Below are 17,676 nucleotides of genomic sequence, written 5' to 3' on the forward strand. Positions count from 1 at the left end.
CCAAAGATTTGATTAATACATGGATCCGGGTATAGTTTGTGAAATTTTATACCAGACCAATGCCCGACCTGAGTTCCAATTAAGACCCACAAATTTTCAATGTAAAAATGATAAAAAAAATATTATTTTACCAGGTTTGGTTCATGTAGTTTTTATTGGGTCCGGGTATGATTTCTCCTAAAGTAGACCCAATTAGACCTGGGTCCGGACCCGATACCATACCCAGAAATCTGGTCCAAGTCTGGTTCCACCTGTGTCCGAATCCATCGTCCTGCAGTTACTTGTTCTATACAAGCATAATCCCCTGCTCTAGCCATTGCCATGTTCTGCTCATTGATGTCATGAGTTGATATCCCAATGCATATTATAACTTTACCTGCGATGGTGTATTTGAAATTTGTTGCTAAGTCCCAATTCATATTATAACTTCATCACGTTCATCTGTTGCCGAATCTAATCCAGGAAAGGTTGGAATATATATAAAACCTTGCCACCATTGAATTCTAAAAAGATATTTATCCATTTCTGATTTTTCTTCATTATCAGTTAGTGAACTCTGCAACTTCAACGCTCAAAGATTTTCCTGGTAAAATGGCAGGTCCTAATCTACATTGTTAACATGGATTTCACATTTATAAGTTCAGGTCTCTCAGAACCATTTATAAAACATACTTTCATGTATTTTTTGCTAAATCTAAACCCATAGATGTGATCTTTGTGTTTTATTTAGTAGAAAACATGTATTAGTTTTAATATTTTTAATTTTTATATGTGTTTAACTTAGCAAAAACAAAAATCTACGATTCATAATGCACCAAAAATTTGATTAACTAAAAATCTAGAAATCTTGTTAAATTAATTTAATCCAAAGCTACTTCAGAATGGGAGCATATGATATTAAAGCCTTTAAACTATGAAAAATGGTTGTACCGTACAAAAAATGACACGTTTTAAAAAATGCTCCACAATTTATCAAATTCATCGAATGGACAATACCGTAGGTTCCCAATTTTTTCTTGATGTTTTTACCCCTCCTAGGTACAAATTTTTTACTTTTGCACGTCATGACTCTAAAATAATACACCCACGAAACTTGTCAATAAAATCACATTTGAGACTATGACTTTTCAAAAAAGATTGTGAAAATCCAAACAATTTGCGAAACTCGTGACAAGTTTCGCGCGATCACCTACGCAAATCATAAATTTTGCGAAAGTCTGATAATTGTGAATTTGCGGACGAGTATCACATAATGTATTGCGAAATTTCTTTTTCTTGTGAAATTTTGTACGAGCATAGTATAAAAGCAAAACTAAGGTTTCATAGAATCTAGAGTTTTTGTGGTCTTCAACCAGTGAGAAATTATGGCTGTTTTTTTAGAGCCAAGTATTGATAGTGAGATGATTGACAATGCTTTATCAATGAAAAATCATCGATGGTAGTTTTTTTGGTAAGATTATTTTATGGTACGGGTGTAATTGAAAATGAAATCCCCAACCTTTTCTCATTATAGAGAATGAGAACGATGGTGATGTATCTCTCTATCAACACAGAGTCGATGCATCTCACACATGGTATGGGTGGGATATGAAGCACTCTTAGGTCTCAACTTTAATAAAATATGAGTTTTTTCGGTAAGCACATCTTATGGTATAGGTGGGATAAGAAACCAAAAGTCTGCATGTTATCATGATGTAGAATAGATGGGGGCACTCTGCTCTACTGAAATGTGATAGCTGGATAGATGTATTTTCTCTTCATTGATACAAAATCGATGCATCTAACGGTCAGTGTTTGATTGCATGGTATGAGTGGAATAGGAAAAATCGAGATAACAACACAAAGTGTAATATTTTCTCTCTATCAAAGATGCAGTGATATACAATATTCTTGAGACCTAAGAGAGGAATGTATCACTACACATACTATGGTTTCTCCCCCATCAAAGAGGGGGTGAGAATTAACATTTTTGTGAAAGAATGGAATGAAGGCAATGTATGAGCGACTTTATTTTGTAAAAGAATGAAATGAATGCAATGTATAAGCAACTTCGCTTTGTGAAATAATAAAATGAATACAATGTATGCAAATCTAAATTTTGTGAAAGAATGAATAAACACAATGTATGGGCGACTTCGTTTTGTAAAAGAATGACGTTTCGTTTCTCAACCCCTTTTTTCATATGGATGCCCTATTTTCTCAAACCTCAAATTTTGGCCCTCCTCTAACAATTTTTCTGGTGAATGTCTTGTGAATGGTGGAGGCGAATAAAAAATTTCGCAAGAAAAATGAATTTTGCAATATTGGTGCGATGCTAATAAGAAATTTTACAATATCTGACTTTCGCAAATTTTTGCACGTACCTTATAAAATTTCTTTATGATTTAAAAAGAATAAATTAAAATTTGCATATATCTTGTAAATTTCCTTCATGGTGCAAAAAATTACCAGTTGCGAAAGTCACATATACCCTACGAAACTCATGCTTATTTTATATTATATATACATTATACATAATTGATTCTTATATACAAATCAATCACATGTTACATAAACAATACATATCAAACAAAAAACAAGACCAAACAACTTCATTCCCTATTATATATGCAATTCATTCTCATAAATAAATCAATTACTTGTTACATACACAACACATAAACAAATCAATCGCCTAAAATATAAACAATTCATTTTACTATAAAAACAAGAATCAAACTTCATTCTATGTTATATATATAATTTATTCTCTTCAAAAAAACAATAATAAAATAACTTCATTCCCTGTTATATACACAATTCATTCATAAACAAATGCATCTACATGATAAGACTCTTCAATAGCTTTCATTGCTGCAAGTACAATGGTCACCTCCATCAAGATTATCCACAAGTGCAAGTGCATCTTCCGGCTTAGACTCTTCATCAGCTTTATTGCCACAAGTTCAGCTCTCATTTTCTGGTTCGCCTAATCCCAAGTATTGCACATACAAAAAGACATATATTCCATAATCATACATGTATCATTCATATATCAAGTGAACAAACATATACAAAATAAGTTAACAAACATGTACAAAAGTAATTATCAATTTGATTACTTAAGAATGTCTTGCACAACAGTGACCGACCATTCTACATAAATATTATAACCAATCCATAAATGAACTTACAATACTACATTAAACCGAATGAGTACTTGAATAAAAGAAGCACAGTATTGAAAATATATTATGTAGACTACAAAGATGCATTTCATAGACTATTTTCAAAATGCATCGAATACTCGCACATTACTTCCTAATCGTGTTTCAGCCTGTTGTGGCCAAGCTCGTAACATACACTGCATTTGTATGACACCACCTCCTTATGTTTCATTCTCCATCTCTTTACTTTAGGTCGCCCTACTTTTTTAATTGGTACTAGTGGTAAAGCAGTAATAAGGGTCAGAGGAGCGACGTGTGAGACATTATCGACTATCGGATGAAATAGATAAATATCATATGCTGCTCAATATTATTCAACTATATAGAGTTTCTCACAGTAATCATCTGGAAGATTGCTCGCATGCAAAATGCATATAATGACATGATTGCAAGGAATCCTGCTAACCTGTCACTCTTCACAAGAGCATTTCACACTCTCAAGATCAACACAATAGTCGTGCTTTTGGTCATGTGCTTCGTAATAATGGTGAAAGCAATGCACTACTACTATATGTAGTTTTTGTGCTTCTATCTAACGCTCTTTAATCTTTGTAATTACCTCATGCACCACAATGTCAATCATTTTCTTCTCATTAGTTCTTTTCTCGTAAAGTTTCATCAACATTAATCAAAGCTTCTCAATAAGTGAGATTAAGGGCTTATCACATATGGAGAGAATCTATGAATTAAAGTGTTCTGCTATATTAGAGGTTAAACACTTGTACCTTCTAGCGGAAAAATAATTGTTAGCTTAATGTATCAGGTTTACCTTGTCAACAACATATTTGTATGCTTTTTCACTTTGCTCATAGATCTTTGAAATATAAAAATAACGCTGTCATCTCGTAGGTGCTTTGTCGGTGCTCCACCAGTATGCACCAAAATTCTTTGAAAAGTTTGGAATATGGTGCTCTATAAAATATCGATAATGACAGTTACACTATGTGCAAGGGATAACATACAATAACCCTTCATACCTATTTGAGATAATTATTAACTGTAGTTCAACCTTGCTTATCATCATCATAGATATATATTTGGTTCTTCAAATGCCCCCAAAACCATTTCCATGACTTCTTTGACTTCTTATCTACCACTCAAAATGCTACTGAAAACATATCACAAAAAACATCAATAATGTAGACAAACAACAAAATACCCATGTATTTTTCTTTTTAGAAGGTGTCATCTACCATAAGAAGTGGAGGGCATCATTTGACATACCCATCGATACATGACTGAAAGGATAGAAACATATACTTAAATCTATTATTTGTATCAGTCTTAGTGAACGATATCAATCTAAGGTTAGCCATCATCAAATGATGACAATAAGCGGAAAGTATCCTGAAGGACTCCTCAAATGAACCATATAACATCAACCTGGTCAATTCACGTCCATGCCATGATTATTTGTAAGAAACCTTCACACCTATCGTGATTGAGGTTATTCACGATTTCTCTTGAAATCATCTTTAGGTTATCGTGCACACATCTATTAATAATACATGAAATTCACTTTGAAGGCACTTTTCTCGCAACAAGGTTGCCCACTGATCCACCACATATATGCTTACTTTGATACTTCTTCATTTTGAAGAATGTTACTCTGTGAATCTTTGTGTAGTTAATCCTTTAGAGGTAATCTACCATAGTCTATGAGTTCTTACTCGTACATACAAGAGTGACTCTTTTACTGTATCTTTTCACAAATTTTATTTTAAAGTTATTTCTAACTACATAATCTCTCAAAAACTCGTGACATTGCTCTTGATCAATAAACCTTTTGTCGCAAGCAATTTTGTGATTGGTTGAGTCCGTTGATAGCCACTGAAACTGTTTACATCTGTTAAGTTTTTATTGTGCAATTTATCATACAACTGATAAGCCTCTGCATCAATTATTTTTTATTGCTCTTCATTGAATGAAAATTTGTTCATTGAAAACTGATGGTTTGACTTTCCAAATGTAATTAATGCATCATTCTCACCTACCAGTACTTGTTTTGAATCACCACTAATTTGGTCTTTCACTATCGTTTCTAAGTCCGATTTAGCCGACATGGTATACTCAGAATCATTGCTATCATCTGATTATGTACTATGTCTATCATCGATGCTAACGCAAAATAACTGATTGACTGCACAATGTAAATCAAAACTCATTGTATCAGTAACTCTTTTTGCATCAAAAAATGCAACATTGTTGCATTCCCAACTTTCAAGATTAAAGAAAAAAAAAACACCTCCAATTCAAGCATAAATTAGAAAGATCATTAACATTTACCTAGATTTGTAATCTGCATTGAAAGGCTGAGCGTCATACAATATCCTACGATGAAAATTAGTGGCACTGGTTTGTCCAAGTGGTTTCACATCATTTACAATGATCATCTCATTATTAATTGTTGACAATAGTAGAATGTTTGCTAGAGGAGTGAGCTCAATAGCTAATCGCTGAGATATATGCACATTATCTATAAGATTTTTGTTATTTTGTTATTGCATATTACTTCTGACCATGTCTTGTACATCACTTCTGACTATCACTTGATGTTTAACTATGCATCCTCCAACTTATTCTTTAACTTCACAAACATTATTAATTCATTTAGTTTTACTCATAACTAAGTAAATGTTGCCCCTATATAACATTGATTATACATCATCATCATCCAACAGATGTATTCATATATCTTCACCATCTAATTTTTGAGTGCACTTATACTGAAGGACCATTAACTCTTTCATATATCCAGTTTTATGAGACATTAATGCTATAAATTCTTTAAAGTTGTTATTTTTAGTAACCATTATAGATATCTAGTTCAATGCTACAATAATTTATAAATACCATTTCAACAACCATCATAAGTACTTACACCAATCACACATCGTATCACTTAGTTAACAACTTTGAAAACCAATAACCCACAATCAACCCTTATTCAATGTTTGTGCATAGTCAACCCCAACTACATCTAACTAATTGAATGTTTCTGCGCAATCAATCCTAGCCCCAATCAAACATCGATAAATATTGACAAAACCACCGAATATTGATAAGAAAAAAAAGTAATTGTATATGAAAATACCTAAAGATCGTAAACTCTAAATGTAAATGAGAAAAAAAAAAGATATTACAACCTTAATAGCTAACCGGAGAAGTGGAGGAAAAGGATACCGCAACCTTGCACGAGGTGGAGCAAACAACTTTTACGAGAACTGTCGGAAGGGTTGGGGTTCTAGAGAGAGGAGGATTGAGGTTACCACTCTTTCCGAATACAAATGAGAAAAAGAAAAACAATACAAAACATATATTTATATGAAACAAAAATTTGCAAAAAAAAAGAAATTTGCAATATAGGAGCGATGCAAATAAGAAATTTTGCAATATCGAACTTTCACAAATATTTTAGAATTTTACAATACCTCATGTAATACTCATCCATAATTTTGAATTATCGAACTTGCATAAATTTTATAATTTTCACAGGTGATCGCGCAAACTTGTCATGAGTTTTACAAATTATTTAGAATTTTCTAATCTTTTTTTAAAATTCACGACCTCATATGCAATTTTGTTGATGAGTTTTATGGGTGTATTATTTTAGCATCATGACATGCAAAAAAAAAAAATTGGCACTGGTGAGGGGTAAAAGCATCATGAAAAAATCAAGAACCTATGATATTGTCCATTCAACAAATTTGGTAAATTGTGGGGCATTTTTTTAAATACATAATTTTTTCGTACAGTACGATCATTTTCTGTTTAAACTATTTATATAATTTTATTTGCTTATTTTTAGTAAAAAATATTGAAGCATAAAAGTAAAAAACACCAAATTATTATAGATAGTTTCGGGCATAATACCCGAAAAGTTAGGCATAAAGCATACAAGATGAAAATATAAAGATTGCTACACTATAGAAGGGCTGAAAGTGTCATCACATAAGTAGCTTGAATGCATAACAGCCATAGGTTTAGGTTCCAAAAAAAAAACAAGACTCAAATTCTTTAAAGTTATGTCGGCAAAGTCATTAAGATATCTTTAACTTATAAAAATCTAACTTAATTAATCATATAATATATTTTAAAATAAAAAGGGAATCCGAAAGGTACATCTAAACACTAAATGAAGTAAAAATTGAAGTGTCCAAAGTGTTACCGTCGTTTTCATCAAGTGTCCTTGTAACATAGACAAGAGTCTCAGGTTACACAATTTTACTTAAGTTTGGGGTACTAATTGGAGAGCTATTCTCTGCCTTGACAAGCCAGAGAGCGAGAGAGAGAGAGAGTGTATACTTTTCCAGTAGAAAATGATGATCTTACCAAAAAAAGGTCGGTTTTTAGGAGGAACATAAGAAGAATCCTAGGTAAATGCAAAACTCGTCCTAACCTCACCTACTTGGCTCAAAGCAACTAATTGTGAGAACCCAAAACACACTTAGAAGGTCAGTACCACTTGGCTCAAATCAATTAATCATGAGAACCCAAAAGAAGGATAGAATGAAACAATGCACAATTACTTTAAACATGAAAATCAAAATTCATCAAGGGCAATTACTTGGCTCAAATCAATTAATCATCAAGGATTTTCAACCATCATCATAAAATCCAAACTTCTGTTGTTTAGACCTCAAGGAGAATCTCAATTATACTTTTATTTGGACTTTCACAAGAAAGGAGGTTTCTTAGAAGGGTTAAAGAATTGAAAAAGAAGGGCACATTGGCTTCTTCTTGGTGTTAGAGAGAGATCTTGGATCTTCTCGGTGGGCAGAAGGATAGACTATTATTCCTATTTGTGGCTTTACTTATTATTTCTTGTATCTATAATTGATTTCATATTAATAAAGGCTCTTGTTACTCTCGCATGAATGTCTTATATTAACAAATCACATAAATTCTTGTATTTTTGTGCATAGTTTGTTTATTTGGTGGCCATATTATCTTTGTGAGCATTCCTTAATTGCATTGATATCAAAACTCCAACAAACTGATATCAAAGCTATTGGTTTGGATATGTCATTATACATGATGAATGTTACATTTGAAGTGGAAATTTTTTAGGATAAAGGAAACTTTGAACTGTGATAATGAATGATATGATTCAAAAGTTTGTAATTACTTTAGTTACCACTAGCGATGCACACGAGTCGGGTTCGAGCCGAGCTTGGGCTGGCTGGCTCGAGAAAGAAATCTGGTTGTTCAAGATCGGCCCGAGCTCGAGTCAAGCATAAACATGATCCTTTGCCCGGGATCATCGAGCAAATCTTTGAAAAGGTTTTAAAGTATGTGTAAAAAGCATTTTGAAAAAGAGGAAAGTAGTAGGATTTACTGATCGTCTTACCCATTAAGGTAAGACCTCTCTTTGTGTTTACAACATGAACAAATTCATATGGATATAAAATTTAATTTTTTTGTATAGTTATGCGAGCCAAGCTTAATCGAGCTTACCGAGCTGAACTGCTTGTTTAAGCTCGGCTTGTTTACCTGTACCAAGCCTAAACTCTTATTCTAGCTGGGCTCATTTATTTTTCAAACGAGTTTTAGGCTGGTTTAAGTGTACCAAGCCTAAACTCTTATTCTAGCTCGGCTCATTTATTTTTCAAACGAGTTTGAGCCCGAGCTAACTGGGCTCGTTGTGCATCGCTAGTTGGCACCATTAAAATGGTTTAAAATGTGGATCAGGTGAAAGGTACTCTAGACAAATTTGAATTTAATGGTCCCTTTGATACCATTCATCTATGTCACAAGTACACCCATAAAAGGAGATGAGACAATTTTTTATTAAAAATAGTATGCAAACGGACACGACATGAAGGCAAGTTGAAGAATCACAGCCGTTCATCCATGCGGTCATCCATTTTAGACGCTCGAGATGTCATTTATTTAGGGCTAAATTAATCTATGTGACACGCACTTACTAATTTGTGCACTTTCTTCATTAGTCACTGACCACTCCTTGGACTGAAGACATGGCTGAGTCACGGTGTCTTTGTCCTGACCTTCATTTGTCACTGTCTTGACAAAACCGAACACGTCAAGAAATGCAATGTATTTATTTTTTTATGACAAGGAACCCTTGCCGAAAGTTTGAAAAAACCTGAGGTAGGGCGGGGCCCATCTCCACCCTGCCTTACGTGGCTCACCTCTGAAAGCTAGGGACACACCTGTGTGACAGCGGGGTTTGATGGGGACACTGATGTGCCATATAATAACAACAACAAAAAAAAAAACTCTGAAATTTCTAAAATGATCAAGCATTTCATAGAATTTCTACGACCTAAATGAAAATTTCATTTCCCATATGATGCGGACAAGAGTAGGGATGGCAGTGGACCGGGGGAAAGCGGGGGCCGCCCTGCCTCGCCCCGTTTGGACCGGGGATGAAGGGTATGAAACGGGGATGGAGGCGGGGACGAAGGTTAAAATCCATCCCCGTCCAGGGGTGGAGGCGGGGATGGACATGCACTTTTCCCCACCCCGCCATGATCCCCACCTCATCCCCGCCCCCAACCCCGCCCCGACCACTTTTCTCCGCAATATCCCCGCCCCGCTCATCCCCGTTTGAATCGGGGATGGAGGACATGAAACAGGGATGAAGGCAGGGGTGGAGGATAAAATCCATCCCCTCCAGGGAGGCGGGGCAGGGGTGGAGGATAAAATCTTGAGGCGGGGCGGGGGTGGAGACCTTGTCCCCCCGCCCCGCCCCGCCCCACTGCCATCCCTAAACAAGAGTGTCCTTGGTGAACTAGCTGTTTCATGCTTGACAGACATTTGGTCATAGTCAAATTTGGCAAGGTGACTGGGCATGCTCCAGTTTTACAACACGAGGACTTGGTGCAATTTTGATAAATTGATACATGTCAATTAGTTGATGCGTGAGTCTCTTTTTCTTTAATTTTTTTTTTTTTTGGCCACCTTTTCTCTTTTCATTGCTATTGACCTAATGGAATGCGTTATAGCTTGAACAAGATAGGTCCTAGGAAGGTTAAAGGAGTATCAATTTGGTGTAGAAATGCATTTTTCCCTCTTCTAGGTGAAGGGTTTGCATACCTTGCTTTTTTTATCATCAATTTAATAAATGGAAAATGATGGTACTGTACACCAAAAATACCAAAAAATGATGCATTTCTTAAAATATTTTATAGTTTTTTAATATATTTTACAATTTTTTGTAAAAAGACTTTTTTACCCTTTGCACAAGCGAATTTCAGATAAGTGAACTTTCTCTCAAATATCCAAATATGTGAATTTCTTATCACATATGTGAATTCTTCCTAAACATGTGATTTTTTTCACAGATATGAATATATGAATTTCCTCTTAAATGTGTAATTTTTTTTTTCAAATATGTAAATGCTATAATGTATTTACGGATGTTCTCCTGCATGTGTTGTTTTTTCACAAAGGTTTGCACATGTATGAGGTCATTCACAAATGTGAAAGTATTTAGTAAAAGGAGGTTCAGACATTTTGAGAATATTCGCAACCAGAAAGTATGATAATATATATATATATATGAGAAGTGAACATATTAGGCCCCATTTCTCGTTCTGCCCCATAGTTTTGAAGTGTCTTATGATAGATATGGACCGTTAAATGTGTTTAACTTGCCCGATTTAGTGAAAATAGACTCTTCAGTCATATTTTTTTCACAAAAAAACATTTTTATGAGCCAGAAAAAACTAATACCTTCATAAACATTGATTTTGAATACCGAAAAAACCTGTATAAAGGTCAGATTCCGATGATCCAAAAGTCGGTTCTCACTACACAAAACTTATAGATCACATCTATGGTGTTAGATGCGAAAAAAATATCAAAAACATGTAATTTTGAGGGGGGCAGAACCAACGTATTATATATGCGAGAACTGAACATATTAGGCACAATTTCTTGTTATATCCCATAGGTTTTAAGTGCTTTATGATAGAACTGGACCATTAGACGTGTTTAGCATGCTCGATTTAGTGGAAATTAACTCTTGGATTATGCTTTTTTGGCAAAAAAACTATAATTTTTTGAATTGGAAAAAACTGGTACCTTCATTGCCATTGCTTTTGGATCACCAGAAAAACCTGTATACAGATCAGATCCCGGTAATCCAAAAGTCGGTTTAGAGAGTAGTCACCTGGCCAGATGCCAGTAAACTCTCTCGCGCTAAAAAGCAAAAGGCCTTTAACGTGCATAAAAAAAGTCTTTTTTAAAGCCAAAAATTTATGAATTTGAACACCCGTCAGATTTTGTAGAACATTTTGAGAAACGCACTATTTTTTGTCATATAGTACAGTTGCTCAATAAAAACAAACAAGTTGCAATCCATCGTCATAAAATTGGTGCCACTTAATATTAAGAAATATGGAAGATGACGATAATTGTCGGTGTGGGAGGTTGCTTGTAAAGTGACAAAAAGGAGGGGAAGGAGAAAAGCAAAAAATAAAAGGGTGATCATGTTGAGTTATTTTCGCATCAAAAAGACAAGTTTGGACATGGAAGGCTTCTCCCCGAAAAACTCTTACTTTATTTTTTTATTTTCCAAAAAAACCCTCTGATATTGCACAATTGGCAGTTTGATGGAGCTCATTTTCTGGATTTTTATCTGAATCACCAAATCACAACTCAGTTGCAAAATATTAAAAAATGTTCTTATATTGTGAAACAATAAAGTTTCCAAAGCTAATATTCTTCTTCTTCCTTCCCTTTTTTCCTTTCAAAAGATGCAAAGCTAATATTCTTCTTCTTCCTTTCCTTTTTCCTTTCTCCTTTCAAAGGATGCAGATTGAAAGAGTAGATAAATTATGTAGGTTTGTAGCTCTTAATTTAGCTTAGATTTGCATAATTACAGACTGTGACGACCAGCCTGCATGTTAATAACAGCCTGCATGTTAATAACAAGTTATAGGTCAGTTGGCTGGCCGATCTGAAGGCTGGTCTGGGCTCAAACTGGACATCAGGATCCTGGCCCAGACCTAGCCTGAATGGGCCAGGCAATGTGTGGTCGGAAGTCCACGGGCAGCCCAGCACTGTGTGTGAAGCTCATGGTTGTTGTTAAGACATACTAATGCTGGAAGGAATTGGGAGTAACCAATGGGGGAACAGCTTGCCTGGTAGGAGCAGCTAGTGCACGTCACCTTGTGTTGAGATGGTGCAGGTTCAAAACCCAATGGTATAGTTGTATAACAGGTAAGGGTCGGACTAATTAAAAAAAAAAGGGATTGGGAGTAGCTATTTGTCACAATTCCTGTGGGTGGCTATAGTTCAGATTCATCTTGGATCAACAGATATGGATGCCTCGATCCAATCCATAGACGGCTTGAGAGTCTACCTGTTTAATGGGAAAAGCTCCGAAGTTTTTGTTGGGATGGACAACATAAGAAGAAAAGATGGCATGTTTTCTCGAGAAAATCTTGGGAAAATATTGGCATATATAAAGACAAAAACATAAATAAGATGTAAAATGTAACGATTTTTTTTATCAGATTAATAACATGATAAAAATAAGATATTTTCATAATGGTCCATAATTTGAAAATAAATTTTTTTTTGGGTATTGTAATGGTCTTTGAAAATAAAGTGATAAAATTGCAATATTTTCAAAATATCAGTGATATTTGTGACAGAGAACATAAACAGGGTCTATGGCATGCTTGTATGCTCTGGTTGAAGCCTCCAGCAGCCACAACCAACAGAAACAACAGTAACGAAGCCAAAAAATGCATTCATGAAAAACTAGCACTAAGAATCAGAAAAATGTCAATACTGAGAAAACCAACATAGACACAGAAAGGACCACCACCACCTCCCTCTCCCACCTGCTCCGGCAGCCACCAGTAAGCGTCATGCTCCGGTCAATGATGATATCAAACTTGCAGGTTCCGGACGACGGGTCAGTAGTTGTTACCATCCCAAGCTTATTGAAATCACAGGCAATTGGAACCTGGTTGTTTTTCTGATAAAACACATTGAATGCATAAGAAATGTTGCCGCGTTCATCCAGATTGCCACAAGAGGTGCCATAGCCAAGACTGGTGCAGTCAGACAAGGCGCATGCATAGCTAACGCTTCCAGCAACATTTGTGTCAGCTAAATTGGCTTTTGGTGAGAACACACACCATTTTTTCTCCATGTACTTGACACCTCTTGAAGGGATCAGCTGGCTGCTAGTTCCTTGACCCAAATTTAGTGCATACTTTGCAGAGCCATCATAGTTAAAGATGCCCCAGTGTCTCTCAAAATTTCCTGGTTGAATGCTCTTCTCATCCTCATCTATGAGACTGAACAAGTAAGCATCAATAGGTCCAGTTCTCATGGGTGTGCCTTGCCCACCCGAGATGTGTGTCATGAAACCTTGATTGAATCTCTGAGCGTACTGAACATTCGCGTTCTTGTCACCATCAGTTGGCCAGCCAACTTCTCCAACGATGACTGGTAAGCTGCCGAATCCATTCTTCAGGAGGGACCATATCAATGTATCATAATTAGCATCAAAGACGTTTGTATAGGTCTTTCCATTGTCATTCATGGGTGTTGACGCGTCATCAAAGAAGGCAAAATCAACTGGGAAATTCGGGTCATTGTACAAGCTAATGAAGGGATATATATTGACAGTGAATGGGGCCCCATTATCACTGAGAAATTTTACGATGGTCAGCATGAGATCATGGATGTCAGTCCTGAAATCACCCCCAGAAGGGTATGCAGTTGAAGATTGATAAACATCGGCATTGAGGGGTACTGTGACCTTTACTTGGTTTCCCAAACCAGCCTTAATAAGAGCACTTTGAACATTTTGAAGAGCAGGAAAGGTGACTCTGAGGAAGCTTCCATTGTATGTTTGTAAGAAAGGTTCGTTTCCAACAGCCACATATCTATTTTAAAGAAATGGTGTCAGTTCAGTGTAGCACAAGGCACCATAACAAGAAGCATAGGTTAGAATTACAAAATACTGATGCTATACGCAGACTGCAGATTTTCACTAATTTCAGCTACTCAGCAATTTTCGTAGCTTATTGTTCTATCTACATGGTCGAGCAAACAAAGTGAATGAAAATTGTCAATAACAGAATAGGCAGAAGTTTGGAAGAGTTTCTTTCATCAACTAAGAATCGAGGGTTCAAGTATGAATTTCCTCCTGTGGGAACATAATCTCCCATGCCATCTATGGTATGACCTCCCATTTCCCTTATGATAGTCATTACTTCAAAAATTTTAACCAAGTTATTCTTCTTAATTATGAAAAAAGAAAACTTTAGAAAAAAAACATGAAAAAAGATAGTGCTAGACCAACATGGATAGTTTTAACAGTGGAAGAATCACATCATGTTTAATGCATGCAGTATTTCAATAGGTCTAAAGCATCAAAAAACCCATTAAAAGTAACGAAAATACCAAACACAGATAACAAAATGAAAACTTCAAAACTCAAGTGGAGTATGCAAGCCACCAGCTCCATCTAGCTTTTTATGCCTGAATTTAAAGCTAGATATGTAATGCAACAGAGCAGGTTCCAAGAGAATCCAACATCTCCAGTTTCATGTAGTGCCAGCCTATTGAGGCTGCCTATGCAACAAGTTTTCCCATGCCATCTAAGTACCGATATGTTACTACTTCCGATAGATATAGAACAGATAACTAGTAAAATCCTTTGTTCATAGGTGACATTAAATCAGGGAAATGCTTTATGATTATCCATTTAACCATTTAAATAGGTGGCCACAATTGCTGCTACCCCCCCCCCCCCCCCCCAAACACACACAGACATTTCCCAAGAAAGATCATCCAATCAAAATACAAGAGATTTCGAGAACAGATCATGTCCTGATCAAGCTTGTACCCAAGTCCATTAGCGTTCAGAAATTAAACTAAAAAACCAAGGCCAGATTTTGGCGAAGATACTCAGGCTCTAGGATAACTTGTGTCAGTCCAAAGATAATTTAGCAAAGGCTTTTGAAGGATTGAGTGACTTCAAACATAGCCATTCTGAAATGGAATGTTTCGAGTTCCACTGGCACCACTAGCAGCCTATGATAACTGAAGGTAAAGCTCCTGGGATTACTTAAAGTTCCACTCAAACCTGAAAGTGAATTTGAAATTTGAAAAATGCAGCCTACCTAGAGAATCGTGCCTTCCAAGCAAAAACAATCTATCACTGTAACAAGATGCACAGGAAAATCTTCTAGATTCCAACATGGCACAGTGAACTTCAGAAGAAAGAAAATAACATTAACACCAACAGCAACAACGGGTACAATATTTGTGAAATTGCAAGTAATTTCATGCAGTATTAAATATACATTTGTACCCCTGTATGGAGATCAAAAGCAAAAGGTATAGACCTGGCCATGGAAAATGTAGTCTTAAATGTCATAGTAGCAAAATGTAGAACTACTGCAACGTGAATGATGGAGTAAAAATGTGTTGGGTAAAAATAAACAGGAAACTGGGAAGTGGCAGGGGAAAAGCAAAAACTGTAACCTGTGCCTTAAAATTTTACAAAAACAGAAACTTTGATTTTCTTTCCTTTCATTTTATATCAATTATCTGTTTTCAAGAAGGAAGATGGGTTGTCAACCAGTCAGGACATATTCAGAGCTTATTGTGGAAAGTTTATAAATATGAAGACACAAGGCTACATAGTCTAGAAGAGGTGAATAATAAATTAGCAAATCAAAATAATTTATGGCTTTAAAATCTTTAGGTCCTGCACCGCTAGCCATTTGAGGTAATTTCACGGACCAAGACTATATAGAACAGAATGAACCAGTCAATTAAACAGCTCAAATTTTGTTGAGAACAATGTAGGAGCTGTGGACAAGAGATGATTAACCCTAGTACATCTTCATGGCTGATAGATTTATCTTAAAACTAAGATAGTGCTAGATGCTCAAACACCAAAGAAGGCCTTTTTAGTGAATCATTTCCATAAGCTAATCAGTTAAAAAGCACCACATCGTTATTGTTGGTAAAAAAAAACAGAATAATCGAGAATCAGATTGCAAAAGCTTCCAGCATCCAACCATCAAGGCTACAGAATACAAAAGAGGGGGAGAAAAAAAAAACACAAGTTTCATAGAACCAACAACACCATGAGAGCAGAAACCATATAACAGAAATAAGACTAGCAATACTCACTTGATGTTCACACCATTCTTGGAAACAAAAGAAGAAACGTTCTTGGAAACCCAGTTTTCAGCTGCTTTTAAACTGCCTGCAATAGTTGCCAACATGTCATTTGGAATACCAACCATAACTTCAATCCCAGTGTTCCCCAATGCAGTCAAAGCTTTAGAGTCTGCATCAAATAGCTTAACTGTCTTGAACCCATTGTCTCTCAACAACCTCACCACAATCTCAGGAGCCAAAGCGTGGGAAGATTGGGTTCCCCAATTAGTACCAATCCCACTAACAGAAACCACCAACATGGAACCAAAGACCAAGCCTAACACCAGGGAAGGAAATCCCATTGCAGTCCAAAACCAGATCCCCCGAACACCAAGCTTTAAAAGAAATGTGAACAAAAGAAGATTTTGGATAAAAAGAGCAACTTTAAAAGAAAAATGGGAAGGTTGGTATCCTGAAAATACTAAAGTCGCACCAGATTCTTCTCAACTCTTCCACTGAGATCTGAAAATGTGTTCAACCCAAGACAAAGGAGAACATTTATGCCCCACAAAATGAGATATTAGCACCAAGTCGAGAGAAACCAGCATGCCATCAGCAAGTTTCCATGAATCTCCTTCTTCAGCTCAAAAAAGAGTCCTCTGTTGGGGTAGCAACTGCGAACCACATAAAACCATGTTTTCACTACGGAAAAAAGATCTTAAACAGAACCCAAAGCCACAGCAAACGGTAAAAGAGGAACATGGTATCACTCAGAACTCGAACAATCTAGAACTTGCATCTTGAGGGCTGGAAAGAGAACAACCTGAGTGTTATCCGCTGTGTTAAAGGACTAAAACAGACAAAGATAAAACGATCTATATCAGAAAACAAAAGCCTTAATACTACACAAATAAAAAATACACTGAAGAATAAGACGACTCTTGGGCGTTGGGCTAGGATTTATGAAGGGAATGAGGGAAGTTTCTCTTTTTTTTTTTTTTTCAATACCCTCTTTCCCTTATTCCCTCTCTCCTCCTTGGAATGTTGCAAGAGCTCAAGAATCCTCTTAAGAAACCAATTCATCCACTTTGCAAAGAGGGAGAAAGATGGTGAAATAGTGTCTGAATAAGATTTTTTATAGTACATAGGTACACTTTACGGTATTACAAAAGTACCCTTGTCAATAAAATGATTCGCTCACAATATTTGAAAAAACTGCACGTAGTTTTTTATTTTTTCACTTTTTTCAAACGATAAAAATATGCACGCTGTTCACGTTTGAAAGCCAGAAAACGGTAGAAAAAATGCAAGAAAAAAGTGTCAACTTTCTCAACTGTTGCAAGAAAATTTTTGAAATGATTTT

At 35.8% G+C, this 17,676-nt stretch overlaps 1 protein-coding gene across 1 annotated transcript; it reads right to left on the reverse strand.

Annotated features, from left to right (window-relative positions):
• Positions 1-12,910: 12,910 nt before the first annotated feature.
• LOC149837036 (glucan endo-1,3-beta-glucosidase 6-like) lies at positions 12,911-17,398 on the reverse strand. Its single transcript, XM_090007212.1, has 2 exons — positions 16,344-17,398; positions 12,911-14,080 (listed from the first exon to the last, which is right to left on the reverse strand). The coding sequence occupies exons 1-2, from the start codon at positions 16,673-16,675 to the stop codon at positions 12,955-12,957; spliced, it is 1,458 nt and encodes a 485-aa protein (XP_089863338.1). The 5' UTR covers positions 16,676-17,398; the 3' UTR covers positions 12,911-12,954.
• Between the last annotated feature and the right edge of the window lie 278 nt (positions 17,399-17,676).

The sequence above is a fragment of the Nuphar pumila genome, chromosome 5, assembly GCF_984573655.1.
Source record: "Nuphar pumila chromosome 5, dmNupPumi1.hap1.1, whole genome shotgun sequence".
Classification (NCBI taxonomy): domain Eukaryota; kingdom Viridiplantae; phylum Streptophyta; class Magnoliopsida; order Nymphaeales; family Nymphaeaceae; genus Nuphar; species Nuphar pumila.